General features: G+C 40.4%; 1 protein-coding gene across 4 annotated transcripts in view; it reads left to right on the forward strand.

Moving 5' to 3' along the window:
• The window catches only part of DENND1B (DENN domain containing 1B), a 213,106-nt gene that overhangs the window by 60,283 nt on the left and 125,684 nt on the right, over nt 1-27,139 (forward strand). For all 4 annotated transcript variants that reach the window (XM_045517634.2, XM_010956286.3, XM_010956287.3 and 1 more), the window contains exon 3: nt 1,605-1,648. In XM_045517634.2, coding sequence (XP_045373590.2) covers nt 1,605-1,648 — 44 coding nt within the window. The remainder of the gene's footprint in view (nt 1-1,604; nt 1,649-27,139) is intronic.

Genomic DNA, 27,139 nt, shown 5'->3' on the forward strand with positions numbered 1-27,139 from the left:
GGAATAATGGAAATGAAAAACCAGCGGGAATATTTGTAAAACAACATTGATTTTTATCCATGAATAACTAGATGTAACATATTAGGAAAATTTCTCTGAAATGCCCTGGAAATTGTATTTTAAGTAAGCTTGATGCCTTATGCCTGCCAGCTTATCTATTATTTTAGAAACTTCTGTGTAGAGTTGCAAATATGAAATTTCAAAAGTGAACCTTGGTACAAAACTAACATTATTCCAGTGTTCATAAATTTTTATTCAGGATTTTATTTTTATTTTTTCAAGTTCAATTATAGTTGATATATAATAAATGTAAGTTACAGGTTGTACAACAGACTGATTCACAATTTTAGAAGTTGTATTCCATTTACAGTTACTACAAAGTACTGACTGTGTTCTGCGTGTTGTGCAGCACATGCTCATGGCTTATTTAGTTCATACATAACAGTTTGCTCCTCTTAGGCCCGTGCCCCTGTCTTGGCCCTCCTCCTTTCCCTCTCCCCACTGATAACTACTAATTTGTTCCTTGTATACGAATCTGTGTCTTTTTTGTTATATTCACTAGTTTGTTTTATTTTTTAGATTTCTCATGTAAGTGGTATCATACAGTATTTGTCTTCCTCTGTCTGATGTTTCACTTAGCATAATGTCCTCCAGGTCCATTCATGTGGTTGCAAATGGCAAAAGTTAATTCTTTTTTATGGCTGAGTGTTCTTTCAGTGTATATGTGTGTGTGTACCACATCTTCTTTATCTATTCTTCTGTTGATAGGCACTTAGATTGCTTCCATATCTTCACAATTAAAAGTAATGCCGCTATGAACATTGGGGTGCTTGTATCTTTTCAAATAAATGTTTTCATTTTTTTTTTGGATATATACCCAGGGGTGGAATTGCTGGGTAATATGGTAGTTCTCTTTTTAATTTTTTGAGAAACCTCCGTGCTGTTTTCCACGGTGGCTGCATCAATTTACATTCCCACCAACAGTGTGGGAGGGTTCCCTTTTCTGCAAGTCCTTGCCAACATTTATTGTGTTCTTTTTGATGATGGCCATTCTGACAGGTGTGAGGTGATATCTCATTGTGGTTTTAATTTGCATTTCTCTGATGATTAACGATGTTGAGCATCTTTTCATGTGCCTGTTGGCCATCTGCATGTCCTCTTTGGGAAAATGTCTGTTTAGGATTTTAAATGGAAAGTTGAAGTGATGTATTTTGGTCTGTTTTCTGAGGGCTGTAATATATTTGATTACATATTTACCCCATTTATATATATATTTTCAAATGAAAGCCAGTGTCTTCAGTGGAAATATATATATTTATATTTCAGAATCTTAAAATCTAAGATATGTAAAAAGTGAGCTGCTAAAAGAGATAATGATTTTTAATAATCTGACCAAGCTATTAACTTTATTATTTGTTTCCCAAAAGTCATTAAAACCCTTCAAAGGGCAAAATATTTAATTTGGAACTTTATTAACTGCAAATATTTAAAGAAAAATTAAAAATTATTTTTAAAAGTAGCTCTGCCAGTTTTGAGTATTTTGAGAAGACTGTTGCTGAAGGTGTGTTCCTTCCTCTGTTTAACGCCCTGTCAATTATTTGCAGATCCGGTGGTGTTGTGGAAGTTCCCAGAGGACTTTGCAGACCAGGTTAGAACCGCATAATTTTTTTTAAAAAAATTTAAAATTGGAGTTATTATGATTGTTACTACTGTTACTGCTACCACTACTTCATATGAATTGCTATAAGTATTTTGTCTTGATCAGCTGTGAGAATAAAAAGCCATGTGTGCAGAATACATGGAAAATCTTTTAAAGTTACCAGGTTGACAGGGGGTGAAGAAGCCCTTTTCTTAAAACTAATAAGAGCTGAAGGTTTACAGTTTCAGCGTATTTTTACACCTTTTAGTCTATTTGTGGACTATATATTTGGAAACATTTAAACGTTTCCCCTTCACAAAGCCTTGATGATACCACAGTCTGTTGTCTGTTCCTCTGTAAGCTCTGTAAGTAAGAAAGTAAGAAGTTAGTAGTAACTGCTGTGAATCCTTGTCACGGTAATAGTGGAATCATTCGCATGTATAAGTAGAGTTCACAATATTTTATTATTTTTAATTCTTGTCTGTAGCTTATTTTCTTAAAATGGGAGACTTTGGAATAAATTTACTGTATTTGCATTTTAAATTATGTTCTTCTCTAGTTCTTTAAGTATTTGGTATGACTGAAATGAGTTATTTTGACTTGATATATATGTCAATAGAAAAACTTTTATAATTTACGTTATGGATTTATCATTTTGAAGTGAATTATATAGTTAATGGTACAAATTTAAATTATTGTATAAATAAGCACTTTTTCTGGATATCTTTTTTTATCTGCAAAGAAATGGAATAAAACAATCTTGTCACTGTTAAAATTATAAAATGATAACATTACAAACTTTAAGTTCACAGATATGATTATCATAATTTACAAAAATGAAAGCTGATAAAAGCATTCATTTAAAGCAGTTCATTCAGAAATAAATGTACAGACACATGTGATTTCGCCGTGGAAGAGTTAAGTTTCTACTCATGAAAATCAGTATATAAGATTAGGAAATTTCACTGTAAAAGTGAGTTAAAGGAGCATGTTAAGTATTAATTAGATCTAGTGCAATCCTTGACTGTCGTTTCACATAAGAAGAGAGTACGTGCTCTTAGCTTGCTTTAGCCATTTAGAGAAAGAATAGGTTTATACATGTCTTAAGTATGTAAACCAAGTCCCTACAGGAAGGTGTGATTTGTACGTGGGAGGCTTAATTGGGTTTGTTCCCCAGTCAGGTGAAGTTAGAGCCTTACTGACTCATTTTACCGTTTGAAATGCTGTTCCTCTGTTGGTGTTACCAATTCTCTCTTGTCTAACCTCCTGTCCAGATTTATTATTATTATAATTATTTTGGTGATTTCTACCTCTTCAGCTTCCTCTGAGAATTCCCAGGGGGTCTGAGGCTCCTGACTCTGGGTTCGCATAATGGTGCTAGTGTCCTTGTCGAGGTCTCTGCTGCAGTAAATTTTTCAGTGAGACTATTGCTGTTCCTCTTTGTGAGTGATAAACTGGTGATAGGAATTTCTTAGCTATTGCTTTGTTTCCCAGACTTGTGAGGTCAGTGGAACATGAATAAGCCCTCACAGCCTTAGTGAGCTACAAAGGTGGTCAGCTGTGTCGTGGCGGTGGTGTTCCTAACCCCAGGATTCCAGTTCACAGCAGTTCTCATGGTCCTTTTGAAGGTTAGAGCTAGAAGAAGCTTGAGATACCATTTTGTCCAACTTCTTCATTTTATAGCTAAAGAAACCAGCTTCACGTGCTCGTCTGGCCAGGGCCCTGCGGAGTGGTTCTGCTGTATGCTTTCTGGTGACGCTTCTGACCCTACGGATGACACGAGCACCCTGTGTGTATTTCGCACCCTCCTCATCTTTTACTGCTTCCTGTGCTAATTGTCTGCCTCTTCCTAAGCAGCCTTTTCACTAGATCTGAGGCTGCTTCAGCAGTAATCCTACCACAGCTCTTCGTTTAGCTCTTTCCTGCACGCACCAGGCACCTTACCAGCTGCTTCTGTGGTGCTTTGTCTTCACGTCTCCCCCGTGCTGCTAGGAGACAGCGTCATCCCCCACACTGAGGCTCGAGTTAGAAACTGTTCAGGTATCGCCCTGCTTAGAAGGGGCAGAGCGAGGGTCTGAAGGCAAGTTTGTCTAACTCAGAAGCATGTGCTATTAACAAGCAAGCTACATTGTTCTTTCTGCTTGGAATGCTGAGCCAAACCCAACACACTTATTTTAGCTCTTTTTAAAAAAAGTTTATGATGTTTTTTCCCCACAGTATCCTTACAGTTTGAAAGCAGTGTATTTTATTGTTTAATGCAAAGAAATAATACCAGCCCGTTTTCCTCCTTGGTTCTGCCGCGTGGAGCGTGGCCCGCCACGGGCACTGGTTCATCATGTGCTGCTCTGCGGGGCTTTTCCTTCTTTTGGCAGTGGAGGAGCCAGTGGGACAGCCCAGGTCACATTTCAGGAGCTGTCATTGTTTGTTTTTTTGGTACAGCAGAGATTTTTGTGTAGGAGAGTAAGAGACGAAACTATAAATGCTAATCGGGCCGGGTCTTGGCAACAATTAAAGGCCTTGCTAAGAGCTGGTCCTTCAAATGGACTCAAGGAGACTGTGATGTAACAAAATAAGTGTGTAAGGAGTGTTAATTTGGAAGTGATTCCATTGTGGACTGATTGTGGGAGAAACTGGAGGCAAGGGCATTAGTCAGTAGTTCAGCTGAGGAAGGAGAAGGATCTGGAAGAGTTGGTTCCATTAGGAGTGAGAAGGGGGTGCGTGTGCCCACCTGGACAGACTGGCACACGTTTCCGCAGCAAAGGCGGGCGTATTCAGGATCAGCAGAGAATTGCAGCTTGGAGTCTGCAGCCAGGACAGGCCAAGTGCAGGTCCCACAGGGCAAGGGAGGAACACTTTCCTGGAGGAGAAGAGGAAGTCGGGAGGGCTGTGTAAACAAAGAGCCCTGGCTTCGTGTTGGCCACGTCCTTGGGCTCGGCTGTGGCTGCGGGGCGTGAGAGCTCCCCCTTCTGGTCTCTTAGCTCGATTTGGTGGCTGTTTCTGTTGATTATTTTTTTTACAAGTGTAAAGGAGGGAAAGAGATTGCATGTAAAGGTGTTTCAGGGGGCATGGGGTTGAGAAGGGTAAAGAAGAGAGGGTGAGTTTCTCTCTGAGTTTCAAGAAATTGTGAGTTATCTTCCGCGCAAGTGATGGAAGGGGGCTTTGGGGAGTGAGGAAGAGAGGAGAGTGTTTGCAACCCTAGAAAATACAAAGGTGTGACTGCATTTGAGATTTCCAAACAGATTTAGCTGATGTCAGATTTATGTTTTGCAAATGCATTGAGGGCTGTGGCTGAGAGGATTAACGCAGAACAAATCTTCCCTTCCATGACACTGATAATGGCAATATCTCCTATTACATTTGTGAGAGGGTCACCACTTCTATACAAAGTGAGTGATTTTGTTTCTTTTTGGGGCTGTCAAGCTCAGCTGTCCATTGCTCTCATTTTCCTGTTCACATTTGTACTTAATAGCTTGAGACCATTTTTCACAACACTTAGCTTTCCTCCTACTTTCTACTTGTCATTTTCACGGTTCGCTTTTCTGGAGCGTTGATGCTTGCATATGCCTTTGGCCTTTTAAGGCCATGGTTGGTCTGTGTTTCTTGAGGGAGAGGAGTCAATCTTTGTGAGCGTAATATACTTTTAGAGAGTGGTCAGAAATAAAATCTTATAAATTCTGGGATCAGACATGTCTGTTTGAGTCATAGCTCTGTATTTACAGACTGAAGTGTTGCTTACGGCAAGATACTGAATCTCTCTTAATTCCTCATTTGCAAAATAGGGCTGATTTTACTAATCCGACAAAATTAGGATCAGAACGAATGCTCTCAAGTCCATAGAGTGTAGCACCTGCTGCACAGAAAGCACTCCACAAATGTGAGCCAGTCGTTTTATTGCTATGTTGTAAGGCCATGAATGTTTATTAATTTGTGATGAGGACTAGATGAAACTGCTTTATGTAGACTGTTGCTTTTATAGTTCAGTAACAAGTTTGAGAATTTCACTGCTTTATAGACTTCCAGGAAGATTTATAATTCTATAGTGTCAGGAAGGAGGAAACTTTCCTCTACCCCCTAAGTTCTTCTGGCTGGTCTAAGAATTACATTGACATGAGACAGACCAACAGGAGAAAATCAAACCAAAGTTTAATACTATGGGAGGGACCCAGGAAAACTGGTAAGTGGCCAGAACGGCTGAAGCCCTCACCCACCATCTTCAGCTGAAGACAAAGAGGAAAAGAGGATGTTGAGGGTAGTGGTTTGGGACCTCAAAGAGGAGGAAAGCAATTCGCATGGAGACAGAACAGCAAATGTTTGGTAAACAGATGCTTGCTGGGCCAGGCAGGACAAGGGGGCACAGAGTGCCTCTGATGTCCAGGCCCTGCCTGGTTTTCCCCCTACACCTGGCAGGTACTCTTTGCAGATGTCTCTGGCCGTAGCTGTCTTCTGGGAGCAGGCCCTCTGTCTAAATTCCTTTAGGCAGATACAGAGGAGGGTCGAGAAAAACTTCCTGTCTTGGTTTCTTAAAAATAATCAGCCTAAATACATCCTCATGCCAAAGAGACACATTTTGGGGTGGCAAATATTGCTTGCCTGTAATAGCAGAAGAAGTATTTTCAGGACGTCTCTGAGCCGTAAGACCATGGAACCGACACAGAAATCATCAAGTCCATTTGCTTAGTTTTTAGATGGAAAAACCATGGACAGATGATAAAGATGTTCAAACAAGATGTCTGTAAGAACAGTGAGTAATAACCCTGTTTTCAGACGAGCCAGTTAAGGTTATGTCTGATTTATGAAAATAAGTGGACAGAATTTTTATGGAGGGAAGGTCTTGAGATACAACATGCAGTAATCAGCACAGTATAGCAAGCAGATGCCCAGAATATCAAGTAAGCAGATTTCGTGTATCTGGACTTGGGCCTGGGCAAATGTATTTTTCTAAAACTTCAAGGGTGTGTCTGAGGTGTATCCCCAGTTGAGAACCTAGAAGATGCAAGGAATTTAAAATAAAGAAGTAAGATTATGGCCAGGTGAATGTTGAAAATAGTAATTGAAATTATAACTGGCGATACCACACTACTGTTTCCTAATGTCACGAGGCAGAGCACTGCCGGGCTCTGACAAATGCAGGAAAACTCAACAGAACTGTTTCATGAGAGTTTTGACCCTCATTTTCTGGAGAGGAAAACATTCTGGAGACTCAGGGCATTGGCATGTCTCTAGGAATGTCCTATAAAACATATGACTTCAGAAATGTTCATATTCATAAAATTTACATGTACAGATTTAACCCAGTCTCTTGTGATTTGCTAGCTTTTTGTATAATAGTAATTATTATTATATTGAACAACTCTTATAATAATAACAACATACCAAACAGACCAAATTACTTCTAGCATCTTGTAAGTTAAGAGGACACATCCCTGCAATTTTCAGGGAACCTGTAGAAAATCTCCAAGGTAGTTTTGGTTGTAAAACATACTCTGCAAGTTTTTGATTTTTTTCTGTATTTGGAATCTGAGTTTGGGAAGGCAAGATTTTAAAAGTTGGAAGATTTATCTGTCTGATGAAAATGGGGTCCATAGGTGCCTGTGAGCCACACGTGGTTATCTGTTTAATCAAAGTGCCAATACAATACTGAACAGTAAATCTAGACGGTAACCCGATGGAAGGCTGCTTCCGTAAATGAGGAACTCCTGTACTCCTCCTCCTCCGTAAATAATAAAAGACGTAATAAAGTCAGTTTCAAGCGCAAAAAATTATCCTGCGAGGACGGAATTTTGGGCACCTTGGGGGCGCATGAAGGTGAGAATGATCTCTCCTGTTGGAGGCACAGGCGCTGACCAGTATCCAGGGCAGCAAGTCCATCAGAACTGAGTGAGCTTGACACTTTTCAAAGCCAGGGATTAGCAAACGTTTTAAGTTGTATTCATTGCACACTGATGCTCTAACACTTATCTTGACGCTTTAGGACCTATTGCGGAGATCTGCACGGTCACACTGATTTCGTCGTCACCATCACCATCGCATGCGTGGTGCTTGTGTTGGCATGCAGGGATCCATGACTGCTGTCCTCACGTGAACTCACGTGTCTTTTAAAAATTTATCAGTTTTGATTTCTAATACAGTACATTTCAATAGTTGTTATGTAAACAGTGGCTCTTCACTGTCCTCAAAAAGTCCCAAGAATATAGAGGTAAAAAAACAAAGTATAAAAGCCCAAGAATCGCTGTTTTAGGGTCAAACTATTCTTTGAAAACAAAAACATTTGCACAGTTATATTTATCAGGCATTGCTGGTCCTCGTGTAGTCTTAACCTCTCATATTAATGGTAATTTTTAACCTAAGTAACTAACTTCTGTTTCATAGGAAAAGGAAAAAAAAAAAGCAAACACTTGCAAGGTGGATAACTGAGCACCTGTGTCCTGCCAGACCTCACGATACCCATAGTACCACTTTCTAAAGCCCCCTTGCCCCCTTTACATCTTTGTAAAGTGGCAAAAATGAATAGGTTCATTATCATGACCCAAAGATACAGCCTTTTTATAGCACACAAAAATAAGAAGTATGTAAACTTAATTATGCTTAGTAGCCAGTGTATTAGTGTCCTGTCTTAGAAATTATGTAGGTTAGTAGTACAATGTATAATACAATGAGTGTACATTAGCTCAATGTCAGTTCAATATTTTGGTTACCTAAAGATTGTGGAAATTATGCTTAAGCAGATATATTATAAAATACAATTACTGTTGAAATGAAGTTCATCAGGATAATGATACATTTTGATTGACTAGAAATGTACATTTTTTATACCCTTAAATCATATGCTGTGTTAGCTTGTAGTTCAGTAAACCTGTATACATTTAGGAAAAACAAACCCAAATAGGATGAGTGTATGCTTACATTATACTTAACACTCGTAAGTCAAAGAAGTCACAGCTGTATTTATTCAACTAATGATAAAACTAGATGTTTGCCAAAGATTTACCTTAATATGTGAATTTTAATTCTCTAAGAATTTTTTTGAAGTCTAGCACACTTGAAGTAATAGAAGTTCAATTTTCTTATTTTATAGGATTTTTAGGAATAATCAGTTTATGTAGATTTCTCTCTATAGACCAATCAGGACAGAGCTCCTTTAATTTATTTAAAAATTATTTGGAAGTACTTTATTTTTCAGAGCAGTTTAAGGTTCACAGCAAACAGAGAGGAAGATGTAGTGGTTTCCTAGGTCCCGTGCCCCCGCCCTTGCACAGCCTCCTCCAGCATCAGCATCGTTTGCCGGAGCGGTGCCGCCTTCACCAGGGACAGACCTACACGGACACAGCATCACGACCCAAAGGCCATCGTTTACCTGAGGTTCCCTCTTGCTGTCGGACATTCTGTGGGTTGACAGATGTGTGATGACACGTATCCATCATCATAATATCACACACATGCTCTCACTGCCCTGGAACCTTGCTGTGCTCTGCCTGTTTGTTCTTCCCTGCCATCCCCATCCCTGGCAACCTGTTGTCTTTTTATTGTCTCTATACTTTTGTCTTTTCCAGAACATCATAATCATACAGTATATGGACTTCCCAGATTGGCTTCTTTGATTTGATAATGCGCATTTAAGTTTTCTCCATGTTTTTATGGCTTGGTAGCTTATTTCTTTTTCGTACTGGGTAATATTCCATTGCCTGTAAGTACCGCAGTTCATTTATCCATTTACCTACAGAAGGACATCTTGATGGCTTCCAAGTTTTGACAGTTATGAATAAAGCTGCTATGAACATCCGTGTGCAGGAGTTTAATTCATGAGACTTTATAATCTAGTTTATTGGTATTCTCCAGAGACAGAATAATTTCACACTAATTCGATAAGAGCAGAGACCTTTCCGAATTATAGACATATAGACTCACAGATACCAAAAATTTTGGTGGTGTTAGGTATATGTCTATATGTATGTGTATGTATGTATACATACATATACACACATGTGTATGTATATAGTGAACAGATAGATATGTAGAAGCTGAAAGATATATTTTTGAAAGTAATGCTGTGTTGCACAAGGCTTTTTTAGTTATGTTTTTGGTTGTTACTCTTATGATATCAGAGATGAAAATTTTGCCAGATATTGAACAAATGAACTTCACCTAGGCAATTAGCATGAACCTAAGGCTGCCTTAAAATTATTTATCGAATACTTTTTTTGCAAGGTACTGGTCTGGCGACATAAGGCTGCAGACAGGGAGACGCGTGGTCCTTACTGTCTGGGAGTCTTACTAGGAGAAGGAAAATGATCTGGGGATCAGAAGTGAGCAGGTGTCCTGTCTCTGCTTCTAACTTGAATTTCGGAGTTTAAGGAAGTCATTTTTGCTCTCTGAATTTCAGTTTTCTCCTCTGTGAATGGGGGATACAGGAGCCAATGGTTGCTTATCCTATTACATGTTGCTTCTACATGTAATCCTGACGGAAGGCCAGGTGTAGCACGTGCCAGGAAAGTCACTAGCAGTGCAGCCTGACGTGCTGAGAGGGAAGACATCGGACATTTAAGTAAGCTAAGAGGTGAGTGGTTAGAGAGCAAGAGGAAGTGGTTAGTTCAGACTAATTTTCATTATGGTGGCAATATTTAGTGTACTTTTGGTAGCTTCAAGAGTAAAAAGGCTTGAGGAGGGAAGACCATGTTTATATAGGATAGCAAAAAGTCACTTTAAAAGAAAGATTGAAGATAGAAATGAGAACTAATTTCTACAGCAAGAATTAGCAGAGATGGAAAGAGGATAAGTAAGTGAATACACATTATGCATTATTTTTTTCTAACACTGGATGAATAAAGGTAAATATAAAAAGTTGCCCGCTTAGGAAGACCGCCTGGTCCAGTAGGGGAGACAGATTAATCACAGGGCACTGCGTGTGCTGTAACCGTTCAGGTGAGATTGCTTCATAACCGCGAGTGGAGGGTTTAGCTCTGGACAGTGGTGGTAGGTGTGCCTCCCCCTGTAAGATTAACGGAGAGAAGGAGGAACAGATGGCCGGGGCTTGACTGATAGAGAACGATACTCTTCCAGGAAGACTGAGTTACAAGTATCTTTGTTTCCTAGCTCTTCGTGATTGTCATTCTTACGCTGGCATGACCTGTGAGAAAGGGGCCATGGGATGTGAGTGAGGCACATTTATCCCAGAGCCTCTGCCGTCCGTCCTGTCTTCATCACCGTCTGTTGCTTCCCCAAGAATTGAAGTTGGTACATACGCAACAATGACCGTTGAATTGTTGTACTCGAAGGGTGTGGATCTTCATTGATTATTCCTGGGATTCAGGGTCATCGGAGGCCAGTGTTGAGGGTGCCACTGAAAAGAAAGCCATTTACAGATGTCTAAGCCAGCGCTGGAAGGCTGTTTGGGAAGAGACTGTCGTTGTGGTGTTGGCTGCATGTTTGCCTGCATTCTGGTCGGGAGGAGTGCACGGAAGGGGATCTGTGAGCCTTGTTCGTGGACCCCTGGCTGTGTTCCTGAAGTCGGTCGTCCTTCAGGGTAAGAGTGAAGGATACTCACATACAGTTAGAGTGACTGATTATCATGCCCTGTTGTGTTAGAAGAGCACAATGATGAAATTACTTTGTGATCTGAAATAGAAGCAGAGTGATAGCTAGAGACTTTAATTTTATTTCTTGCCTTAAATAAAAGACATTTTTTGATAATATAAATTGGAGTTTGAATTCTGTCAGTTATATGCTCTGTTCCATCAAACTTGGGCAGGCATTCAGCAAACCAGAGGTGGTGGTCAAGTTCCCTTCCTGCCCTGCCCTGTTTTTCCCCAGGTCCCCCCCCCCCTTTTTTTTTTTTTTTTGGTAGCATTTCTGTTTTCACTGCCCATTTCCATTCTTTTTCTTTTTTCTTTCCTTCTTCTTCTTCTTTTTTTTTTTTGTGGTCCAGTTCTACTTATTTTTAAACCTTAGCTTAAAAATTAATTCTTCATTGAAGGCTTTCCTGACCTCCAAAGCAACCTGTCTGTACTGCAGTATAGCCTCTTGGGTTTAACTCTATATTTCAGTTTCCTTCCTTCCTTCCTTCCTTCCTTTCTTTCTTTCCTTTTCTTTTTTTTTTAGAATGTCCATCTCTCCCTTACTCTGCATGTGTGTATCTTGAAGGAAGAGGGGCGGAGTCTTCTCATTTTCCAATCACCAAGTCTTGCCCAGCGGCTGGTACCTAATAAGGTCTGGATAAAAGGGTTTAAATGACCAGATGACTGAGTGCTGGGTCAAAGGAAGTTGAATAAACGCATGATGGATTATTTTAACCTTCTTGGAAAAATAGGAGCAGGATAATCTGCTAAGTGGAATAGATTATAAGAGGACATGGAATATTAAATTTAGAAGGATATCAGACTAGTGTTATAACAATATAATAGGACTTCATCAAAATATGAGTGAAAAGATGTGGCTCAGCAGAGGCCCGGCAGCATAAAGGTTTAGTCGGTCCGTGACTGTTCGTGACGAGGCCTGACTTGTGTGTTCTCTCTCTCTCATGTTTCTGTAGAGGGGGGTAAACAACTAAAAACCAGTATATGTTGGCACACTAGTGTGTGCTCCCACGCTGGGTGATAAAGATGCCTTTAGAAATGTTTTGAGAAACATGCACATGTTACAGCATTTTTAAAAATTGATGTCTAGTCATTTACAATGTGTCGATTTCTGGTGTGCAGCACAGTGTCCCAGTCATGCATATACACACATATATTCGTTTTCATATTTTTTCATTAAAGATTATTACAAGATATTGAACATAGTTCCCTGTGCTGTACAGAAGAAATTTTTTAAAAATCTATTTTTATATATAATGGCAAACATTTGTAAATCTCAAACTCCCAAATCTACATCATTATTTTTTAATTACAACCATAATAAAAATTCCATTAATTAGGCAAAATCTTAGTAGAAACTAATTAAGAAAACTTGGTCTAATTGAAACTGTTACCAGTTTGAATTACACTTCTGAATGAATAATAGGAAGAAACTTTGCATTATGCAACAATAGAAACACATTTTCAATCGTATCCTTCAGCTTTGTCTTCACTGGCCTTTTGTAACTGCAGCCAGCTAGCTAGTTGGCTGATTCTGAAACACACATACTCAGCACTGAGAACTTCTCACGTTCAGCATGGTCTGCATGGTTTAGGAAGAATGTTCCTTATTAAAAATTTTTTATACATCCATCACTTCAAAAAATATTTTTCTTCTTTTAATAATTTTAAAGAGGTTTGGTCAAAGTGAATAAAGTCTTTCATATTTGAAGTTGAGGTGGATTGATTGCTGGGCGTTTTGTAATTCTGCTTCTTGCATCAGTCATCAAATCTAAATTATTTGGAAATAATTTATTAAATCTAAATACTTTCAAAATAAATAAATTAGCTATTTTAAAAAACCAAATTTTTTTTTTTGCTACTTTGGATTTGATTCTGTCATTTTTAACTATTAGTTGATCATCTCAGACATAGAAAAAAATGTAGTTGCATTCTGTACCAATGACTGTTTTTCCAAGTGGAAAGAATGAATTGTCTTGAACCAGTTTTTCATGTGTGACGGTTAATTGTTATTTCACTATGAGTATATACATTATATATGAACATACATTTCTGAGACAAATTGATTTCTTACTTTTAATGAAATTAATTTTTATAAAGAGACAGTGCTGATTTAAGAGAATTATAATTGTATCATGACAGCATACTTCATTTCATATTCTAAACATTTTATCAGTGATCTATCTAAATAACCCTAAAGCATCAATTATTTCTTATCAGCTTGCTTTGTCGATATACATATAGCATTATCTTTTTTGTACATTCTGTGTCTAAAAAAGAAGAGTCAGAATAGTATAAATGGCAAGCATGTGGGTAAATCCTTAAAATTAAATCCAAGATCATCGTCATGATTTTGTCTGTCTATCTTTCTTCACATAGGCAAGATTCATTTCTGTTGTCAATGCAGTGCTAGAGAGCTCAAGACAAAGTGTGGTCGCATTCCTGTTTCACTTGCATGCTTGTCTTATATTTTCTGCTGTGAAAATGTAAAAATTTCATTGCAAACAGAGAAACTAATTTGGAAAAACATAGTGATGTTTTAGAAACTTTTCTTTATAGCTGAGGTGTTTATTGGAAAATAGAACCAGCAAACTCCTGTTGAAAAGGTTTTTGCATGTATTTTAGAAAACAAAATTTGAAAGCCCCTGGAAAAAGTGACCTTATTTTTCTGCTGAAGGTTGAACAGGTTTTACTTTAATGAATTCTTAAAAGTGAAGGATTTTATATTTATTTTTATGACCCTGAAATTATTATATTCTAACCATGCAAATGATTCAGACCAGTCCTGGAAGGTCTGACATTATTCAGCAACCTATGGAAATTAAAAATAATAGATGATGCAGACTGAGAGAGATACATGTGGTTTCACAAAGACTGACTTTTAATTGAACAGTAAACATTCGACAAAAGTAAATTTGTAGTTCAGTCCTGTAAAGGACTTTGAGAGAAACAGAGTTAAGGAATAAACTATTTTTTCAAGGTGGTGAATCAGAAGCAATTCTCCTGAAATCAGGAGGAAAAAGTAAATTTAACATAGTCTCTCTACTAGTTCAAAATGTTATATTTCAAAAATTGTTTTTTTCATTTTTAGCTTAAAAAGTTAAAATTAGTTAACTATGAAACTAAGGATGGAAACAAAATAGCATATTTTTAGATATTACTTGGGAGAGTAATTAAAATCTTTCAAATTGATATAAAATCAATATTAATTTACATGGAATATGTGACTTTGAAGTAATCTTGATCACTGTAACTGTATAGTGCTTTAAAAAATGCCTGTCAGGGAAATTTCTTTTTTAGGAAGAGTGGTAGTTGGATGAGACTTGTGGGTTATAAAAATCAGTAACTAACCATAAATTGTCGTCACCTTACCTTTTTGTTTGATGATTTCCATTTTCCTCTCCTCTCAGTATGTAATTAATAGATAAGCTCTTTTAAAGTAACATTGCCGGATTGTTTACTGATGTTTACAATTGAAGCTTGAAATACAATTGGGGAAGATAACTAGATACGAAGGCACTTTGCTGTTAAAGTTTTGAAGTTTAAAAAATACCCTCTATTAGCTGGAAATGTTGAACTTGATCAGCATATGGTGCCAGCCAGCCTCATCCCCACCCGTTCTTTTGTTGTCTTGTTATTGTTACAAGGCTTAATGACAGTTGTAAGCCATAGTCCTGGATGTGGGGGTGGGTCCACCCTGGGGAGAGGAGGAGGAAACAGCAGTGTGGATTATGGAAATATGGATTGATCTAAAAAGAGACCCCTTGTGTAAGAATGGGGCTCAGAGAAAAGCTGGGGAAACTGAAGAAAAGATGATAGAATATGATGTGAAAATGATCACTTGAAGTCTTTCCTTTCATTCCCAGCTGCTATGTTTTGGAGAAGAGGAATGCATTTGTGTGTTAAGGGGGAGCCAAAAAAGGCCAGATGAATGGTATTATTTATTAGATATATTTTCATTTTGAGTGAGATAAATTATGTGCATTTTAATAGACTTTGCATATGTTAGACTTTTTAAGTCTTAAAGACATAATGTTAAGTATGCTATTTCATAGAAATGTTTCAAGTAGTAAACAACATTTGATTAATGTTTGGCCTTTGAATAGACCTAATTTCAAAGATTAACTTCAAGGTTGTTATATATTAAGTATTTTAACTAAATATAATGCTGGATATTATATCTAAAATATGAAGGGTTTTTTATTACTTTTATAACTTAGTTTTTCAAATACATGGTTACACATGTATTCCTATATATTTTTCTGGACAAGTGGTAATGTTGCAGTTTGTCTGGGTAAGCTCCTACTAAATGGTAACATGTATCTTTATGCTTAGCCTAGCTGATCACAAAAGACAACAATGCAGTCTAGTGGTCATTTTTGCTAATGCAGACACAGGTCCGTGTGGTTTTAACTAGTTTCTGATGTGCTTATGTGCATTGAAGGAAAGGTTGTTACCTGATGCTAAAGGTTGGAAAAAGTTAGGCTGGAAAAGAGCGAGCATGAAAGCTTAGGAATCTGGCGTTTGGGAGGAAGATCATGTTTTGAGGGGTGTTTTGTTTTCGGTTTTGGATATGCCAGGTGCTCTGGTAGGGATGTCTTCTAAGTAGCAGGAAGGTTCCGACTGGAGTCAGGAGAGGATGACAGTGTGGCTTCCCACGGCTGTTTGGTATCTGACCTGGGTTCTGAACCTTGCCTTCGGGCCAGAAAAGTCCAGGCTTTTGTCCATCATGTGAGGCAGAGAGACTGGACTCCCCGTGGAGAGATGGGGGCTGAAGACAGAACCCTGGGAACACCAATGGGGAAGGCGGTGTGAAGTCGCCTGCAAAGAAACGAGGAGGTTAGGAGTGCGCTGGACGGGTTGGATACGGACCCCTAGGGCAGGTGCTCGTAAGCGGACCCTTAGCGTCCTCAGGTCAAGAGGCAGATCGCTGTCCCCTTTCAATCCCAAGTGTCTCATACCTCGTAGACACTGAATAAGCACATGTTGAATGAAGAAGTGATACACGTTGCAGAAAAGTCGAGGATGGTAAAGACTGGATGACACTAACAAGGCCGAGAAGACTCGGCAGCAGCAGGTGATGGACTTGCAGAATGTTTGTCAGACCTGCAAGAAAATTTTCAGTGACGGAAAGAATTATTTTAGTTTTACTTTTTAGCCCACCAAAGGTTGAATCTACTTTACAGCATTTACCTTAGTCTGCTTCAGTGAATGTCAGTCTTGTGTTTTATAATTACTCCTTATTTTCCATATATTCCAATACGATAATACATTGTAAAGAATAAATAGAAGTTACGAGATAATTTATTTAAGATAATTATTAATCCTTAACTGAGAAAATTTATCAAATAACTATATATACATATATATATGTATATATGTGCACATATATATAGTTTCTGGTTTATTGAGTAAAATCTTTTACAAGAGACTCAGGAAATTGTGTTTTCTCTTTAAGGTCATTTATGCCAAAGCAGACTAGACGAGGGAGTGATCAAAACTCATTGCTATTTGGTGAGGCATGTTTGGTGGCTTTCTCTGTGAAAGAACCAGTGTTCACAGTTGAATTTCCCATAGAAAGAGTTCTGCGTGACAAGAACTAAGACCGAAATTGGCACCTTTACTTATAATCTCAGCAAGGGGCCAAAGGTTACGTCAGCAGGGAGTGTGAGCTATAGGGTTTTATTCCAGGAGGTGGATATTCTATAAGGGGTGGGGCAGAATAAGTTTGCAGCATAATAGCCCACAAAAATTTTGTTCAGAATTTCAAGAAACATTCATTCAAAGGAAAAAAAAGACCACGTATGACTATAAATTTAGTTGTAGTTTGACATATTAAAAATGATGGGCGTGCACATTTTTTATAAAATAAAAATCTTGTAAAATTTAAGATAACCTAAAAATACAAAAAAATTTAGAGTTCTTGGAGTCTTGATTTTCAGCCCTGCTTGCTAACTGTATGTGAATAAGGTTTATTTTCATTACTGAGTACTTAGTTCCTGCTTTAAATTGAAGGGAATAAAAACATCTTGCAAACTTCATGAATGGACTTGCTGAAGGTACCCCTACCCCAGGCGTTCACCATCTGAGCTGCAGTTTTCCGTGCCTTCGTCTGACCGCCAGAGAGGCGGCTTCGGCCGAATCTGCAGCTTTCTACTCTTGAGCCCAAGATAATTAAATAGCCTCTCCACCCACCATCGTCAGCTCTGTTACTACTAACCTTGTTTAACCTCACCTGCCTGTGTCAGTCTAGCATCAGTCACTTGCTCTGGTGTGTCCCTTGTTCTGATTTGTGACAGATGATTTTGTTTCAGATTTTAAATAATATACTTCTGATTTAATCCCTTGGTATTTTGCTCCTCTGTGAGAAGGAGAATCAACTTTAAGTCCTTATTTACAAGTCTGTTGTTTGAAAGAAGTGAGATGTTTGCTTTTACTGTAAATCTAGTATCTTCAGTAGTGATAAGCACTCGAACACACGAGCAGCATTGCTTCTTTGCCTCCGGACTTAATTTCAAGGGCCTTGAACGACCTCGGGCAGGTAAGGCTCACGTTTGTGATTGCATAGGACCCCATCTCTCCTCCCAGGATTTCTTCACATTGCCGCCCGCTGCATTTTTTCATTTACCTGGTGGAACTTTGGTTCTGAAGTATGAATTGTATGATCTTAACTATTCATGTATGTGGACAGAATCCACCACATAGAGACCAAGCAGGATCAGATTTAGGCACTGCTGGTTATATGTTGGAACCTACATGAAAACACAGTGAAAAAAGTGCCCAGCGTGGGGAATGATGGCTGAAGCTTCAGCTGTGAGTTCAACTCCTGATGCTGACATTTGCTGCTGTGTGACTTTGGGCAAGTTACTCCGTCTCTTTACCACCCTCCTCCCCCCAAACCACCACATAACAGATGTAAAGTGCTTAGGTCAGAACCTGGCACAGAGTAAGCAATTGTTTTATCGTCTCTTTATTTAAGAAGATAATCAGAAAGAAAGCATGCAGACTCGTAAATCACGTTTCCTTGAGCTGCCTACCAAGGCAGATCGACTCTGATGGTGCGAGAACAGTCTCTGCACATGAGTTCCGCCAAGTTTCTCAGGGCACGGGGGGAGGGGGTGCCAGGCGCTGGCTAGGCCGGGGGCGGGGGCCCAGAGGTGAGCCCGCCCTCAGAGATCTGGAGATCCATTTCTCCTGACCAATCGCGTCAGTTGTAACAGCCAGGACTTTCACTTCGCTTCCAGCTTGGCTGATCTCTGCTCACTGATTAACGTGCTCTGTGATGGTAACCCCGGCCGTGGCCAAGCACTCTGTAACCTGTCTTGACGCCAGTCCTGAGGAAAAGAAATATGCTTATGTTTTCATCATCATATGGGAAGATGTAGTGATTTCATAATTTGGGAATTTTATAATAAAGTTGCTAGTTGAGGGGGGTATAAAATGTGAGGAACAATATCAGTTGTCCATAATAATGGACGACTGTACAGTCATGTCTCTCACTCCTCCCGTACCTTTTAATCAGTGCTGTTACCTTTCTCTGTCTTCGTCTGGGCCAGCTTGTCTCTCTGGAACAGCAGACATTTTATCCGCTACCTCCTGGACGTCTCCGCTTTCCTCCTGTTTACTTCTTAGCCGTGTCCCGCTCTCTGCGAGCCTCTGCAGCCATCTTATTTCAGGCCATCACCTCTCACCTCGATTATTGCCGAGGACTTCTGCTTTCCCAGCCCTCAGTCTTGTCCTTTGAAAGTCCGTTCCATACACTATAGCCAGAATGACCTTTCTAAAACTCAAGTCAGTCATGTTCCTCCTTAGCTTTAAATCCTTTAAGGCTTCCCTGATTCTCTTAGGTAGGCTGACCATGATTTATGGTCCAAACTGAGATGCTTATTATTAATTTTTTCACTGATAACTTATATTTGGTGCAGTGCAGATCTCAAGTGTACAGTGAAATGAGTTTTGACAGGTGCATACACTTATGCAGCACACAGTCCTTTAAAGATGCAGACTGCTTCTGTTACTCCAGAAAGTTCCCTCTGGCTGCTCCCTGGCTCCTTCCTGTGCCCGCAGCCCGCGGATACCACTGTTCTGATTTGTGTCCCCATAAGTCATGACGTGGACACTTTCAAGAGCAGAAGGGATTGCTGTTGATGATTATGGTGAGATGATAGGTACGTGTCGGGTGTTCCGGGTAAACCAGGGGGTGGTTTCCCTGCCCTTTGTATCAAGTCCGAAGTTCCTAACTGGCCTAAAGGTCTTGTGCTGTCGTCCGTCCCCTGCTTATCTCCCAGCCACGTTCTCCGTCGCTCTCCCAGCCTCCGCACTTCTCTTGCTCACCTCTAGACCTTTCTGGGCTTCCTGTGATGGGCAGACCGTCCTTGCCGCCTCTGTACTTCCCTCTCCTCGTGCTGCAGCCGGGCCAGCCTCTCTCCTCTCCTTGTTTCTCCGTGTCGCTATGACTTCCTCCCTTGGGACCTGCACTGCACTCCTCCGGGGGCCCCCTCCTGAACTCGCTTTACGCGTCTGTCTTCTAGGCTCCCTGGTGCTTTCCGCTTTCCCCACCAGTGCTCTTACCGAGTTACGTTGTCATTGTCTGTGATGGCTGTTCACACAGTAAATATTTGCTAAATGAATATGCACAAACCTACATAAACATTAACTTACATAAGTAAGTTCACTTTAAGTTTAAGTAAATACGAGTTAGTACTGATTAGACTGTATACCTCTTTAATTACATAGTCCTCGGAGAACAGTCTGTATTTTATACCTGTGTAATTAAAATTTAATTCTCCCAGACGAAGCCTCCGAGTAGGTAAACAGACAATCAATTATGATTTTTCAAACTTCTAAAAGATACCATTTTCCCATTTCTACTAGGTGATCTTATAAACTCCAAGGGCCTTCAAAGGCATAGAGAAATAATTCGTAAGTGCACTGTTGCTCCCAGAAAAGAATAACCATCTAAAGATACATTTTTTCAAACACCTTAAAGTGTAGGGCCCCTGATTTATGCTCTGAAACTTAAAGCAGCAGAAAAACAGCAGGATTTCCACCTGATTTATCAGAGGATTCACTATTGGGGGAAAATTAAGCAGGGCAGGCATAGTTCGAAACTGGCTCAAGACAGCTTAAAAGAAAAGGGAAAATTGTAATGAACTTCTCTAGAACACGTATCTCTGCTTGTCATCCATAACACAGAATTCATGTCCTTAACGTGTGACTTGCCCCGTGAATGGAGAATATTTACACGAACATCATGGCAGATACCATCGTCTGCACGTGGTGTAGGTGTAAAGAACGAGAGGAATAATATGAATCAAGCGTCTGGTAGAGTCTGCAAGACTGGGGGGAAGTACAAAGTAAAGATTAACAAAGAACACAGAGGGATTGACTCAGAATTGAAGAAGGTAGAAGACATGATTCAGGAATAGAGGGCAGCGGAGGAGGGAGGGCGCCTCTGCCAGTGTCGCAGCCAGGACGTTGAGCAGGGGAGGCAGCAGGACGCACTTCCATTGGTCGGTTGGCCAGTGCCTTCTGGAGAGCTGGTGATTAATCTCTAGCAAGTGGATTGATAAATAAGTACATGAAGAAGGAATTTTGTTAACAAACCCTCCCTTAAATGAAAAATGTCTGTTGGCATGACTCTTTGAATATATTTTTAATTCAAAGGAGTAGCCAGTGCGGTAGCCCCCCATCGGCTCGTGTACACACCGAAGTCAGGAGAGATGCGCAGCGTTAACGGAGTCTGCTGCTACCGTGTCCGGTTAAACAGAAGTAGCTGGACATACTCAGATCTGTGTCTCTATCCATATGCACCTGTATTAACTAAGTATGTTAAACGTCTTCCAAGGAGGCAGATAAATTATTCAGTATGATGTTTTTCATCATTTTCTATCTCAGTATGTTAATGCTTTGGCCTAGGTAGGCCATTGGACACAGGACCTTAAATGTTGTAGTTACTCAGTAAATACTTGTCGAATGCTTAAGTATCTTCTTTGTTTGAATTCATATGACACTTAAGAGTTCTGAAAACAAGTAACTAATTAATAAGAGTTAACAGTTGTTAGAGGGTTTATGTGCCTGACATTGTGTAATCATTTTACATGGATTTTTAACTTAATCCTCATATAAATCCCCCAATAAACCCCCACTTAATCCTACGAGGTAGATAATAACTTTGTGCATTTTTCTAGAGGAGGTAACTGGGGCATGTAGCCAGCAGCTTGCAGAGCCAGATTTGAAGGCTGCCTCGTGGCTGCAGAGCGCTGCTCACTGACCCCAGGGCCCGTCCTCTGCTGCCTGCCTGTGCCCATCAGGCACGTACCTGTTTCCTCGGATCTGGTCTTAAATTCTGAAAATTAGGAGATGCATTTCCTTCGCCCTCCCCAGCATCCAGCTGCGGGTTGGCGTCATGGTAGCTCGTCAGACAACTGATGTAAAACTTGTTTCTGTCTCAAAATTGAAGCATTTTCTACTTACCTTAATTCTCCTTATCTTGATTTAACTGACTGATACTCATTTTGAAATACCTCAGTATCTATAATGGAAATAAATCCCATAGGCCATGCTCCATTTTGTTATATAGATACTTCTTCTGACCTAGGAAATGTGACTAGTGAAAATAGGGGTGTATGAGGCCAAGCAGACTGGTCTGAAAGGAATGGGGGTTATATGGTTACTAGGGAAAAGGAGGGGCGTCTTCTTAGTGGCTTGTTCTTAGAGTTGGGTAATTGTTACTCAGATCATTGATTAAAAGTTAGTGTTAACCTAGGGATAAAAATCTGAAGGTAGTTTGTAATAGAATTTTTGACCAAAAAAAACCTCTGGAAATCCATGTATATATATATATATACATATATACATATATATATATATACACACACACACAAACAAACACACACACTTTCCTTTCATGCCTTTTAAATTCTTCTTTTTATCTTACTGAGGGAAATGTAGTCATGCCTTTTCTTTGCCAAGTAAAGCACCCATCTAATTGTAAGGGTGCATATATTTGGTAATGTCGCTCCGCCCTGCTTGGAATCTAGGCTTTTTCATTGACATTAGATTAAACTAAGGTGACTGTTTTTCAACTAAGAGGTCTCGTCACCTAAGACTGATATACATAGAACCAGAATGCTCGAAATTCATATTCCACAGTAGAGTTCTTTTTACAGCAGGATGTGTCTGCTTCATGGCAGCTATTTAAATCTTCCAATAATAAAAATTAATTAATTTTTGATAGTGAAAAATAACTTGATCAGATTTAACAGTCTCAGCAGTTTTAGCGTTAGAATTCACAGACATAGAGTGCTTTCCCTGATCGAAGGAAGAAGGGTGAGAAAGAAATCTACTTCTACCAGTGCAGGAAAGTAAAAACCAAGGGGCCGTCCCACAGCGGTCTCAGGTATTCCTTAGCCCTAAATTTAAGAGTCTCCAAGTTTCAAAAAACTTCTTTAGAAAATGAGATGATGTTTAAAGAGGCTACACATGTAATTTGCTGTATGAATGTAACTCTACCTTTTAATAAAGTTCATCCTGATCGAATCACCCTGCTAGGATGGCCATGCTCCCTTGGGCTTAAGCCGCCGGGGTCCAGGTGTGCACTAGGCGGCTGCAGCTCAGGGAATGTTTCTTTTGAGAAAAAAAAAGTTTACTCTTCTCCCGTGTAAAGCACAAATAGATGGAATGATCATATGGCATTAATCAATTCTCATTTATTTGGGGAGATAACATTCAAAATTAGGTGACCATCTTTGTAGAAATCTGTGGTCTTTGTGAAAAATTAGATTAAAATTGACAAGTCACCTCCTTTATACAAAATAATTTTGAAAGTGGTATTCAAGTGCATGAAATTATGTTTATTTGGAAACTGTCCTTATATACCAGTGTATTAGATTTCCCCTGAGAATTTTGGTATAACTTGAATTCTTACCTAATTAAAATTTTTGTGAGGAGTCTTAGGAAAGAAAATACGATACTTCACTCGAGCTTCTTTATAGTTGCCTGTTCAGTGGAAAATGATTGAATTTGAATCCTGACTTTCCCTCCAACCAGACTAAGGCTGAGCTGAGTGCAGGGACCTGTTTCCCTGGCCAGCGACGAGCCTGGGAGGGGCTGTGGCCTTCTGGCCAACTGGGGTGAGGGAGAGGGTGGCCGGTGGGGCTTCGGGGGGGAGCCTCACCAGCAGAGGAAGCCTCCCCGGGAGCCTTCACCGGACACGTGGTGTCTTCACGTGACGTAGCAGAGTCTGGCACCTCATTTTGTGACCACGAGTAGAGGTGGCTGAGGACAAAGCCAGGACCCTCAGGACGGCAGGGGGAAGGGTGGACTGGAAGACACGTTGGGCTAGTCAGTCCCTGAGCCAGACGACCTAGTCGCCTTCCGCAGCGAGAGACTCGCTGTTGCTGTTACACCTTGAGCGCCCTTATCTGATACGATTAGTCGGGTTCCTCCATCACGGAAGCCATGCAAACCACGTCAAAGAGTTGATGCCCTGAGTGTTGGCAATCAGACTATGTTTTTTTTTGAAAAACTCTCCCAAGTGATTCTTACACCCTCTTATCTTCCCTCTAATTCTTTCTACCCTCCGTGGAAAACCTCTGGGGCAAGATGGTTGTGAAACCGAGTGAACAACACCTGATGAATGATGGATTATGCAGGTCAGGGAAAGGGAGAGGTCTGGACAACTGCCTGTGTTTGGTGTGGGCGGCGGGCTGGACGGCGCTGCCGGGCTAGGCGAGACGGAGAGAGGAGGAGTGTAAACCTGAAGGATGGCTGCAGTTGTGTTCATCCTGAATTTGAGGCGTCTGGGGAACACTGGTGCTGGAAGGTGGTTAGATGTGTAATCCAGGGCTCACAGAAGGATCTCAGCCGTAAGACTGAGAAATTTGGTTGCAGTGGTTGAACGCATGTGTGTGGGTGAGATTGCCCAGGCGGAAGCCGCATTTGCCGAGTGTGGACGAGAGGAGAACACGGGGGACATGCGGACAACGTTGTGTTCCAGCGCAGAGCGAGGGAGGGCGCCGTCGAGGGGGAGGGAAGACGGGTGACGATGCTAACGGTGATGCGTCTCGTTTCATGTCAGATTTTTCTCAGAGAAATTCTAAGGCTTTTGTAGTTACTGAACTTTAATCAGGAGGTAAGCTTTACATATTTCAGCTTTTTTTTCTTTAAAGCAGATCATTGAACGCTCCTTTCCTCTTTCATTTGATCAATTTATGGCGCTGCCTGCGGACCCCCCGGACAGAGTCGGCACACCACTCTCCACGCTGGCAGCGTGCGCCCCTCTCGTGCGGGGGTGACTGGATCGTCACGCGTGTTCGTACAGACACGGGCTGTAGGAGCGGGAAACCCCCAGTGTGCGATCTCCATCAGTCCTGGCTTCCAGGCGGTTTGTTTGCGTAGTGACTGCGTTGCTTTTAGGGCATATGCAGACGTGTGTGTTGTTGCATTTTGCTAGTCATAATTTTATATTCTATTTCGCTCTTTTTGTTATTCCTATTTTTAACGTTTGACATGTTAGTGTGTTCTTTTTGAATAACAATAAAATATTTTAGAGAACTAAGAGGATTTGAGAACCCAAATAATTTTTCTTGGCTAAGGAAATTAGTTAGGTGTTTCATAAAAATGCCTGTAGAAAGCGGAGAAACAACTCTTGAAGAGGATTGTCTTAAACCTTTCCTGTAATCTGTGGGTGCCCACCTAGAAATACGTGTGTGTGTGCCTGCCTGTGTGTGCGTGTGTGATGCCAAGAACGCTGTGTGGTGGAGACACCAGACCTCACGAACACTTCTAATAAGTGTAAAAGTACAGTTTTCAATTAAGATCGTTATTAAAGGTTCCAAAGAACTGTTTGCGTGTATCTGATTGCTCCCTCCCGCTCTCTCTGTCTCTCTTCTTTTTAACCTGAGTGTGAATAGCACCTGTAATTAAGGAGGAAGCTGAGCCCTGGGAGCTAGGTGGGACCTGCAGCCATTGATCTGCGTAAACCCAGCTTATACGTTGAGGGGGGAGACAGGCAGCCTCTGAGCTGCTTTGTCTCTGACAGAAGCTGAGGGAGGACTTTTTTGTCTGTACTGTTTATACACTGGTCTGTAGACCTGCTGGCTGGTTGAATTTTAAAGAGTGCGGAGGTTTAAAGACTTGTCCCCTGAGGGTTGCTTCTGCCAGTTGGGGAGCGAGCCGAGGCTGTTTGCAGGAGTGTGTGCGTGTGGGTTGCTTGTGGAAGAAGGGGGGTGGCGTGAACGATCGAGCAACTAACTGGGAAACATTCTTCTTGATTTGAGTCTTAAAACTGATGTGGAATATATGACTAATCCGGGTATATTTGGAAGCAGGCAACGGATTTTGAATATATATTGTTATTGTTACAGAAAGTACATGCACAGCTTGGCAGGGGGTGGTGTCTTAAACTGTGCTGCAGGGAAGTGGCTTCACTTTTTGCAGCATGAGGGAAGGGCTGGCGATGGTCAGGTGGACTGTTCTCATTTGTAATGAACCGTTTTCAGTTTAAGTGATTTAGATTATTTCAAGTTTAGCAGCTCTTTTAATTACATTTAACAAAACCTTGTCAGCAGCGCAACAGTTAGCCTTGTCTAAGCATGAGCCTTGCGCTCATACTTTCAAAGACATGTTCCTGCGCAAACCAGGTACCCTGCCCCAAAGACAGAAGGTGACAGAAGATGGCTTTTTCACTTGGCGCTTTTCTTTTAGCTTCAGGGACTTAAGGCTCTTGAAGCTTTCTTAGGGGTTGGCTTTGTAATTTTACACTTTTTAACGTTTTTAATTGATACCTTATTTCAGTCTACATTTAAAAAGAAAGTGAGAAATTCTGTTCTGAGACACTCAGCACCGTGTTCCTGCATGGCGTTTAGATGCTCACATATTGATGACTCTTCTGAGTGAGTTTCACTGGTAGAGACGTAGTAGGTGGGGTGTTTCTGGGGGTCCTACTGCATCAAGATAGTTGCTCTTTTTTTCTTTTTAATATGAAACATCCTCATACATCTCTGCTTTGTCTCATAAAATCACCTGACTTTGAACTTGTATGACGGCATCTTCAGTTCTCAAGTTTAACTTTCCAGTAGGAGTTGATTTTAAGTTGTCTTTCGTATGAACGAAATAGATCTTTTTCTATTTTTTGCCCAATGGCTGATGTGTGTTTGCATTTTGTTATACTGGTTAATGCATGTGATTTCTAAAATTATTGTGTAATGACTGTGACATCACTGCAGGTTTCAAAGTCAGTAAGATTATTTTCTATGCTTAATTAAAACATTGATTTTCATATTAGGCAATTCTTAAATAAAAGTGCACGGACTAGGAGCTATGTTGTTTTGCATGAAAGGCTTGTTTTCAGATCCACATGTCTTTAAGAGTGTTATCTGAGATAAAACTTCATGTGACTGCTGTTGAATTTACCAGGAGTGCAACATGGAAACGTTTGTCTAGCTATAGAAAATCCTTTTATTTTGAGCCCGTTTACTGTGGGGCGCGTGGAGCTGGTATACATCTCAGCGATGCGCCCTGCTGCCAACTTCATTCCCTTTTCTCTGCCTGCATTTTAATTGAAACAACATTTATATTTTTGAGCCAGGATCTGTCAGAAGTCCCTGTGGCTGGTCCGTGGAACAGGCAGTAGCAGACCCAGCCTCCCCATATGGTGCGGTGCTTCTTGTAAAATCCATATGGCCTTGTTGAAGGGAGTCCCAGCGGGGACGGCAGGGGTGTTAATACCCTTCAGGCCAGGCCTTCCCTCCTGGGGCTTCCGCGCCATTGTCAGTGCAATCTGCCAAAGCACACACTTAATTCCTTTTTAATAATCAATTATTTTCGTCTAGGAACCTGGGCTACTTTTCTTAAGAAAAAAACAAACTTTCTTTCCCCCTAAAATATGTCTCAAGAAAGTTTTAACTGCATCTTTAAAAATATTCTA

Source organism: Camelus bactrianus, chromosome 23 (assembly GCF_048773025.1).
Source record: "Camelus bactrianus isolate YW-2024 breed Bactrian camel chromosome 23, ASM4877302v1, whole genome shotgun sequence".
NCBI classification, from domain to species: Eukaryota; Metazoa; Chordata; class Mammalia; order Artiodactyla; family Camelidae; genus Camelus; species Camelus bactrianus.